At 39.1% G+C, this 10,262-nt stretch overlaps 1 protein-coding gene across 2 annotated transcripts; it reads left to right on the top strand.

Moving 5' to 3' along the window:
• Positions 1-372: 372 nt before the first annotated feature.
• On the top strand, positions 373-10,262 carry tnfaip1 (tumor necrosis factor, alpha-induced protein 1 (endothelial)). Of its 2 annotated transcripts, XM_053507980.1 has the most exons (9): positions 373-542; positions 3,195-3,242; positions 3,378-3,433; positions 5,165-5,508; positions 5,608-5,777; positions 5,881-5,964; positions 6,073-6,125; positions 6,213-6,408; positions 9,001-10,262. In XM_053507980.1, the coding sequence occupies exons 3-9, from the start codon at positions 3,378-3,380 to the stop codon at positions 9,217-9,219; spliced, it is 1,122 nt and encodes a 373-aa protein (XP_053363955.1). In that variant the 5' UTR covers positions 373-542; positions 3,195-3,242; the 3' UTR covers positions 9,220-10,262. The 2 variants fall into 2 exon arrangements, with proteins under 2 accessions (XP_053363955.1, XP_053363956.1); XM_053507981.1 differs by lacking the exon at positions 3,378-3,433.

Raw genomic sequence — 10,262 nt, 5'->3', positions numbered from 1 at the left:
CCTGCCACCCTGTACAGGATACGGCAATGTAGAAGAGTGAGTATAATTACCTCTAGTCACGTGACTAGATATACTTTTTGGAAACGTGGAAAAGATATTGTGCTCATTATTGGAACTTCCAGGTTTTTGGAGGTTGATGCACTTTATTTTAGGAGGTTTTGTCATGCTATAGTACAAACTTTTTCAAGTAAATATACATTTTGATTATCATTTAAACACGCATTAGTTAAATAAATTAGAGCTCAAATTTCATCAAAATCCATTTCATTTTCTCATATCCCTATCAGTATATTCGCTGCACTGACCAGCAGGCGGCAGCACGAACTCGTTTGACATTCTGTGGATTGTGTAAACATTACATAGAAGAAGAGGGAAAACACGTCGAAGGCGTTAGGGCTAAAGGCTACCGCGTCGTCGTTTACAAATAAAACCTTGTTTGTAATATAAATTTATTTAAGTGTTAAATTAAATGTTAATGGCGGGCGGTTTTCTCTCCTGAACTTGTGTGGTAGAAAAGAGCGACTTTACTGATCAGCGCTGAGGTGAGTCAGTGTTCATGTCCATGCTAGCGACTTACTTAACCTTCTGCAGTTGTGCTCGCGTCTCGGCTCTTCCACAGGCCTGTGTGTGTGTTTAGCTAACTGCGTGTTTTAGTAACGGTTACTGCTAAAAGCTATTTTAAACTAACTTTAGCACTTTCGACAAAAGTTGGAAACGCTGGAGTGCCAAGTGCTTAAGAGAACGAGGGGTGTGAGTGTGTGTGTGTGTGTGTGAGTGAGTGTGTGTGTGTGTGTGAGTGAGTGAGTGAGTGTGTGTGTGAGAGAGAAAGGGGACAGGGACAGCCTGAGAGGAAGTAATAAAACAAGACAGAAAGGGACATAGAGACAAAGAGAGGTTAAAAGAAAACATTTGTAATTGCTTGTTTTAATACTAAAAGCTATTTTAAACTAACTTCAACACTTTCGACTAAAGTCGAAAACGCTGAAGTGCTAACTACATAGCTGAATTCTTCTTACATTTAGTTGTGTGTGTGTGTGTGTGTGTGTGTGTGTATGTTAGAGAGAGAGAAGGGGGACAGAGAGAGAATGAAAGAAAGAGACAAGTGTAAGAGAAGGAAGGAAAGTTAGAGGGAGACGTAAAGAGAAGGGGGACAGAGACAGTCTGTGAGGAAGAGAGAAAGGGACATGAGAGGAAGAGAGAGAAGAAGAAATCGTAACTGCTTGTTGTTTTACTGCTAAAAGCTTTTACCATCTAACTTTAACACTTTCAACACAACAGTTGAAAACGATGGAGTGCCAACTGCTTGACAGAACAAGCTCTGTGTGTAGGAGAGAGATTCAGAACAACTAAGAGAGAAGGGGGACAGAGACAGTAACAAAAAGAGATGAAGGTAAGAGAAAGCAGAAAGAAATAAAGAGAGAGAGAGACAGCAAGAGTGAGTGAGGGAACAAAGGGAGGGGGTAAAGAGAGAAGGGGGACAGTCAGCCTAAGAGAAAGAGAGAAAACAAGATAGGTGAGGAAAAAGAGAGGGACAGAATGAGAGCAAGAAAAAGAGAGACTTAAGGGAAACAGTTTAACTGTTTTTAGTAAGATTTACAGTAAAAGCCCCATTTTAAATCAACTTTAACACTGGAGTGGCAACTACATAATAGAATGAGGTGTGTGTGTGGGGGGGAGAGAGAGTTGGAATGATCTCTGTTAAACATTACATTAGCTGTACATTGACTAGTTCATAGTTGGGCGATGACTTGCGTATTATCCTGTAGTACACTAGTCGTAAACTAACTGTTAGTACATTTACCCGTTACTAACTAACTTGTTTAAGATGCAAGACTTCTGTCTGACTGTTTGACAAATACAACATCTATTAGTTAAAGCTTATGCTGATTATTACAGGTCAGTGCAAAAGTTTACACTGAACTTTTGACACTTCACACAAGTTTACACTGAAGTTTTGAACCATGATTGCTGGGCAAAATAGAACTCTAACTTTGCGGACCCCCTCTGCTTTCTTCTCTCACCCCTTATGTTTTCTCTCTATCTCTCAGGGCCTGTCCACACGGAGATGCGTTTCGCTGTATACGTATAAATTTTTTATCGTATTGGCGTTTCGTCCACATGGATCCGGCGTTTTAGGAGACTGAAACCGCGTCCCAAAGTGGATAAAACTGAAAACGACACTCTTGTGGTTTCGTGTGTACAGCCAATCCGTATATTTTGTGAAACGATGATGTCATCACATCACGTGTCGGCTGCGTCACACGTAACAGCAACAACAATAATGGCGGACCACATGATTCTGTTCGTGTTGCTACAAAGCCTGCTAGCTTTATTACAGCAAAATCTATTGTTTCTATGCAACTGTTATGAGCAACAAGCGATAATAGACAACACCATCTTGGTTCGTATACCAATTCGAAGTCTTCTTCTCCGTGTATAGTGTATCTCTATGGCAGAATTACAGCGCCCTATACTGGTCTGGCATATATACTACACCGTTTTCAGTGGTTTTGTGTGTACGCTATTTTTTTTTTAGAAAGAGGGAAAAAAATGATCGGATAGGAAACGCACCGGCTTCGTGTGGACTAACCCTCAGGCTGTCTTTAGCTTTCTTCCTCTTACTTTACCTCTCTCTTTTCTCACTCACTCTTGTTGGGGGTCAGGGGTAGCTCAGTGGTTAAGGCATTGGACTACGGTTCGAAAGGTCCCAGGTTCAAACCCCATGACCACTAAGTTGTCTCTGTTGAGCGCGGCCTTTAACCCTCAACTGCTCAGATGTATAATGAGATAGAAATTTAAGTCGCTCTGGATAAGGGCGTCTGCCAAATGCCTAAATGTAAGTTTTCTTGCAATCAATGTCAGAAACTAAATATTACTGAAAAAAAAATCCAAAGTATAACCGAGCTCTAAGTCAGTTATCAAGCCAAATGTTTAGGCCCTTTATTCAAAAAGGATGTCTCTATATACAATATTTAACTTCATCTTTTTCCTATTTAAAGAAGGAACATCCATCACACTGAATACTTAATATTAAAGATAGGGAGGGAAATAGATTCGGTGATGTATTATGATTCTTTTGTGCAGTATTTCATGTATCGCCAACCTGACTGAAAATAGATAGAATTTTTTTTTTTTTAAATTGATATTCATTTGCATTTAAGGTAGAAAATGTTTGTTTCTTTATGATCCTACAGGTGGCGTGATCTAAACTGTTCACACATTGGCAGGCAGCGCAGCAGCAGGTACAAGCATCTTACAGTATTTGCTAAGTTTGTTTACAGTAAACAACACGCATATACTTATATATATATATATATACATACATTTAATCTTTAACACAATATTTTTGATTTATTTGATATTTTTATTAATTTCAGATGATTTCAGAGATCCAACCTACTAACTCTCCCCTCCATCTACCCATATGTGAAGAGTAAGATGAAATAAAAACATTAAGAACCAAACACTCTTCAGAGTACAAAGCCAGCACTGTTTGTCAGATCACATAGCTCTTAAAAACCAAAGCATTTTAAGCTATTTTTTTGCATTATTATGGTTAATAAGTCTACATGGAGTCAGGATTGTAAAGTATAAAGTACACTGTCCTTTTTTGCCCTAAAAAAATGATCAATATAATGAACCTACAGTGAAACCACGGATTGCGAGTGTTCCACAAGACAAACAAAGATTTTAAATAAATTTAGACTTGGAAAACAAACCAGTCCTGGTTTACGAGTACCGAGTATCATGTATCACACATGCGCTTCTTGTTTTGACAAGATCACAATTGAGCCAACAGTTTTTCTCTCTTGTGCTGGGGAATTGTGGGTAATTATCTCCCCTGCTTAGTCTTAGTGCGTGTCTCTTACTGGTATAATCAAAATCCGTGTATAACACTGTGACCACGTGTGTGTTCGTAAAACATATTTTATTTTGTGTCTGTGTGTGTGTGTACAGTGCGCATGTAAAGCAAAAGCAAGTCTAAATAGAGAGGTTAAAGATATTTTCTTTACACACACACGCTCTTTCTCTCTGCTCTACACAGAAACACTGATTCTTTTTAAAGGTAAAGTGCAGGTTAATTTGTTTTATTTTTACTTTACAGCAGTGATTCTGTTTGTGTGTCACTCAATCGAGTGTCATTAGAAAGATTTCTTGTTTATTTTTTAGATAAAACAGTATTTCCATTGTGTGCACGTGTGTGTGTGTGTGTGTGTGTGTGTGTGTGTGTGTGTGTGTGTGTGTGTGTGTGTGTGAACACACACACACACACAGCACCTTCGCACAAACAGAAACACTTATCTATGGGGATTTATTTTTACTTTTTTTTAAAGGTAAAGTCCAGGTTAATTTGTTTTATTTTTAATTTTTTGTATTAATTATTTTTATGTATTTGTTTTTTGGGGCTGTGTAATGAATAATTTGAGTTTCCATTATTTCTTATGGGAAAATTTTATTTGGTTTACGAGTGTTTTGAAATACAAGCCCGCTTTCAGGACAAATTATGCTCGTAATCCAAGGTTCAACTGTATGTGGTTTGACACGTGGTATTGGGTACCACAAGTGACTGCTTGAGGTTCTGCAGGGTCCATGAGGGCCGGCAAAAAATTTAATGTTTAAATTTTTGCGTGCCAAATAGCAAAAACTCGCCATCAATTAGCCAAATTGTCTTGACAGAACTCAAACATAAGTCAGAAACTGCATCTTGTTTCTGTGAATGAGGTTTGTCTTTTTTAATTCATCCCAAGAATGTGCAAACTTTAGCAATCAGCTTTAGTCAGGATGTATTCACCACGAGTGCCATGTTTCAAAAACTGAATAAAACAGCCAGTTTTCAGCATAAAAGAGAGGTGAAGCTACTCATAGAAGTACTGACTTCAGAGGCTTTACTTTATAACCTCAGAATAACAACGAGCCCAGGGAGCAAAACCTTTAGGAATACAAAAGGCTCTGAATCTACAGTGCGTCGCTTAGAGTGTATGCATGAATATAGATCTGTAAGATGTTTCAACGCCCCCCCAAAATTTTTTTTTTTTATTATAGTTGAAACTACGTCTGCTGACACAGACATTTTATTATGTTCATTTAAAGTGTTATTAAACTGCAATGAATTATTCTGTGAATGTGAAAAAAAGTGTTAATCTCCCTCGTGATGTATTTATAGCTATGTGAGAAAGCTCGCACTGACAGCTTCCCCAGCGGCGTTCACCACGGCGGGTAACATCAAACCTACCGTGTGCAGGGTGGTCATCTACCTGCAGAGGGACATGTCGGGAGAGAGCTGCCTGCACCCGCTCCGGCCTCGGGCTGACCCCGTTCTCTCCATCTCTTCCACCGAATGTCCCAAGATTAAGACCTGCAGCCAGCGCGATGTCGCAGGGAGCAAATACGTTCGCCTAAACGTGGGAGGAGCGCTCTACTATTCCACTGTGCAGGTGCTCACGCGACAGGACACATTGTTCAAGTCCATGTTTAGCGGCAAGATGGAGGTCTTCACCGACAAGGAAGGTGAATGTCGTAAAATCATAAATTGACTGTTTACTGATCAGATTTTCATTTAAACCGTGAATAGATTTAGTCACGTTTCTGTATTTTGTGTTCTCTCAGGATGGATTTTAATAGACCGTTGTGGAAAACACTTCGGTTCGATTCTCAGCTATTTGCGGGACGGAAGCGTAACTTTGCCCAAGAGCAGGCAGGGGGTCATGGAGCTTTTCACTGAGGCGAAGTATTATGAGATCCAGGGGCTGATCGACTTGTGTCAGCAGGCACTTCAGGTGAGGAGAGTGTGCATCATATCTGATGAAGTTTCTGAACAGAAATGAAGCAGTCCTGCCGACTTCAGATTTGCTTAAAAGAACCCCTTTCCTATGTTTGCAGGACAATATGCAGAAAGCTTTGTGCGTTATCCCGGTCATCACATCTCACAAGGAAGAGGAGAGATTGATACAGGGCTGTACGAGGGTGAGGCTCAGCTTGTAATAACCCTGACAGAATCATTCATCTTCACCAGAAGAGGTAACGCTACATTGCTACAGTTTTCTGCTTACAGTTTATTTTTGTTTGTTCCAGCCTGCAGTAAAGCTCCTCTACAATCGAGGGAACAACAAATATTCCTACACCAGGTAAATAACATTCATCTGAAGTATTGAAGGACTTTGATTCCATCTGGTTTTCTCAATCGCTCACTTGTGGTTTTTGTTCTCTAAAAGCAACTCCGATGACAACTTGCTCAAGAACATCGAGCTGTTTGAGAAGTTGTCGCTGAGCTACAACGGACGCGTGCTGTTCATCAAGGACATAATCGGCGACGAGATCTGTTGCTGGTCCTTTTACGGACAGGGTCGCAAATTAGCAGAAGTTTGCTGCACATCCATCGTCTATGCTACTGAGAAAAAGCAGACCAAGGTGGGTAGTGCCGTGATTCTGAACAACTGTATGATTATCATTATCAGGATTTAGAGATTATTTTTTATAGATACAGGTAGTCCCCGGCTTACGAACAAGCTTCGTTCCGGTAACATGTTCGTAAGTCTGATTTATTTTTGACTCCGACAAAATTTGTCTTATATGCCTTTACCACAGATTAAATCTCTGTCCCCTTTCTCTACACTGGCTTCATGTGGCCAAGAAACATAATCGCGCATAAAGGAAATTAATCTGCGGAAATTCGTAACTCGAATATTCGTAAGTCTGGGACTTACTGTTTTTTTTTTTTCATGTCAGATGATTTTATCAAGTTCCTATTTATTAAGCATTGGGTAACTTTTTATTTTAAGTTTTATTTCGAGCTTGACACAATGTGGAAGTTCCCTCGATTAATTGTTATGGTCCAGTGCTTTACATTTATTCCTATGGCAGATGCATGTTAACAATAAATAATGAATAAATCCTCAATAATAGATGATTGTCTTGTCCAGTGCACCCTATCCAGGGCGTATCCCATCTTGCACCCTTAGTCCCCTGGGATAGGCGTCGGTAATTAGAAGACGAGATTTTTTAATTTATTTTAACAAAAAAGTTCTATTTGAACAGTCAGTACTGTAGCATGGGGATTTCATAACAGTGCTAGCAAGATCTGCTAAAAAAAGCTAAAGCAAGGCGTCTGGCTTTCTTCCTTCTTCTGGACCTCAACAAATACAGCTGGCTAACTGCTTGCAATTCTCCAGAGCAGAATCACTAGCATATTTCTGCCAGAATTGCAACCATTGTTTGAAATCAATGAGTGTTTTAACCCAGATTGTTTGAGGAAAGATGGTTCGATGTGCATGTGTGGCATTTCAAGGAAAGTATGATGTGAACCGTCAATAAAAATGCAAATCGGATCATATCCGATCTGACTAGTCTATCTATCTATGACTAGTGCAGGAATTTTGTAATAAAACATGGATCGCTTACTTATATTCTAGTCAAGCTCATTATTGCATACTAACACTAACCGTTTGTCCTGTTACAGTTAATGTTCACATTTTAGTTTCTCATGTCCAAGACTGGATTATTTGGGTGAACAAACATCCCAGAGGTTCCAGATAGCTGACGAAAACTCATAGAAAAAGTAGAAATGGGAAGGACAAAAAAGAAAACACAATTAAGCACAAGAGCTGAAGTAGTGCACAGGAGTGATGCGTAACCTTGTCTCAAGGCAGACGTTCAGACCGTGATTGATGCAGACTTGCAAGGTCAAGGACTAACTTGAAACTGATTTGAGTGCCTTAAAATACAAATTATTGGTCACCATCATGTTTGAGAACAGTTTCAGACATAGGGTTTTGCATTCAAAACGAGTGTGCTCTGCATGTTGCTAAACGGACTCTGTATGTTGTTTTTGTTTTTAATTTTTAAGTTGACTTTTAAGTAGTAATGGAAGAGCAGACAAAGTTGAACCAACACGTATGACTAGACAGATGTCAGGGTAAAGAAAATTATTTAATGTATACTAAATACAAAGTAATTTAAGCTCAGTGTGACTCCAGAAGCTTCATATGAGTCTCAACCGAACTACGGAACGCATTTTTAAACAAGGGTTGTGGAATTACTTTTCGCATTCTGGGTGACAAACGTCACGGTCTTGTGCAGAGCAGGAACATTTATAACGACCAAGAGGTATTATAATGTACTTACACTACCACTCAAATACTTTTGGGATCACTTCGAAATGTTGTTGTTTTTCAAGGAAACACACACGAAACTAGTCTGAATAAAAAAATATAGCCGAAAAGCTATAATGATTTTGATTAAAATGATGCATGTATTCCTCAATCAAAAAAAAAATAAAAAACGTTTGCAGCAATTACAGCCCGGCAGACATTCTATCAGTTTTTCAAGTTAATCTGATGAGCTTCCCATTATTTCCCACATGATGGATCGGCTTGATGAAGTCTTCCTCCGTACCATACGGTCAAGCTGCTCCCACCAAAGCTCAGTAGAGTTCAGACCCGGAGACTGTGCTGCCGCTCCTTTACTAACTTTAATGGTTTGTGGAATGAATAAAATTGTTTGGGAATTGCATGAAAATGTTTTTTTCTTTGAAAAACAAAGTAATTTGCAAGTGATTCCGAACTATTGAGCGGGAGTGTTTATGCACCTCAGTTTTGATTTAAGAAAGACTTGAAAAAACAACAACTATCCCTTTAATATTGGTCAGCTTGCCTTGTTGTTATTGTCCAGAAATTGGACATGACTAAAATTAGAGACAATGTGGTTTAGACCTTCGGCTGCGCCATTCAGAGGCCAGATCCTTTATTATTTAAAGTAAAAAAAGAAATTTTGCATCCAAAAACTGATGATTTATGAACAAGGGTGCACTCACACACACATTCAGTATGGCAATGGAATAATTAAAATGACCAACCAGAAGAAAAAAAACAAGAACAGGAAACATGGTGATGCTAGCTTTTCCCTTTTAAAATTCAATCTTCAATTTTAAAGAATTTGTGAATTAGGATTTTCTGAAGCCAGACCACTGGCGTCATCATCCTGTGTTTTACTGTTTCGTCTCAGGTGGAGTTTCCCGAGGCCCGCATCTACGAAGAGACACTAAATGCTCTGCTTTATGAGACACTCCCGGTTCCTGACAACTCTCTCCTGGAAGCCACACGCAGACGAGCTCATTGCTGCTCACACAGCGAGGAGGATGAGAGCGTGGAGCTGAGAGAGCGAGTACGGCGCATACACATCAAGAGATACAGCACCTACGACGACAGACCACTGGGACACTAGCTGAGAACCGAGTCTTGTCCACTAAAGAGCGAAAGCTTGCACAAACTACTGAGAACTCGTGTGTGCGCGCACACACACACAGACAGACACACACTTGGGAGACGTTGTTGAGTGAGTGCGAGCACGAATGATAACACTATATTCAGAGCACCCCGTAAGCCACGAATTATCACATCGGGGTGTCGCGTAAGTGAATCCTCTCAGATACTGATAAACTGATAAACGCATCATTTTGACCGGTACGTCTTTCCGAAGGGAGAACGCACACTTGCCAGGTTTTCCGGTGACGTATACTTAAGTGTACCGAACAGCATGGAAGTGTGAGCTTTCGCCCACAGCCGAAAATTCTGTGAGAAATATCACACTACAGACAACTCTCTTTTTGACAATATTTAACCACTGTTTTAACTCCATATCACGATGAATCCTGACAATCTGGTAAAAAAAAATAATAAATCTTTTAGATTTCTTTATTTTGCGTCATGAAAAATGACCAGCACTATTGTAGAATGTCTTTAACCTCCTTTAAGTCATTTTATAACCTATTTTTATTTAAAGCTCTGTATAGACACTAGAATTTAAACTGACTGATCATCATACCACTTCTTTAAAAAAACGAATCCTATAATGTGAACACACAGCAAGCCTTGCTTGTGTTTTTAATATTTGTATGTATTTATATCAGAATTGTAATACTGACAGCCTTTTCCTTTTTTTTTTTTTTTTGGGATTAAACCACATTGCAGATTAATTGACAAATTAGGAAAGACACCTTGTGTCTTTTTCTTTGATATTTTAGGATGCCTTAGTGCCACTCATGCCTTCCTGTGTATTAAGAAAACAAAAGTGCGCCTAAGATCGAAATAAGTTCTGATATGAGATCTAATCATAATGTTGGGGAATCGGTAGAAGTTGGCTCCAAATGTGCTTTTGAACTTCACTAGTTATATATTTGTGATTCTTCTTACATGATGTATTTTTGTTAAATCTGTAGGTTTATTTTATCAAGCTTTTCATACACTTTATAAAAGATTTTATTTAAA

The sequence above is a fragment of the Clarias gariepinus genome, chromosome 11 (genome assembly GCF_024256425.1).
Source record: "Clarias gariepinus isolate MV-2021 ecotype Netherlands chromosome 11, CGAR_prim_01v2, whole genome shotgun sequence".
Classification (NCBI taxonomy): domain Eukaryota; kingdom Metazoa; phylum Chordata; class Actinopteri; order Siluriformes; family Clariidae; genus Clarias; species Clarias gariepinus.
Note: the sequence above shows the minus strand (reverse complement) of the source record. Positions and strands in the feature narration are given on the sequence as shown.

What these genes read in the sequence shown, in the direction of transcription:
- tnfaip1 (XM_053507980.1), top strand. Translation starts at nt 3,378, where the DNA reads ATGATTTCAGAGATCCAACCTACTAACTCTCCCCTCCATCTACCCATA. An exon ending in GGTCTTCACCGACAAGGAAG is followed by an intron (nt 5,509 to 5,607) that starts GTGAATGTCGTA and finishes GTGTTCTCTCAG; the next exon opens with GATGGATTTTAATAGACCGT. An exon ending in TGTGTCAGCAGGCACTTCAG is followed by an intron (nt 5,778 to 5,880) that starts GTGAGGAGAGTG and finishes CTATGTTTGCAG; the next exon opens with GACAATATGCAGAAAGCTTT.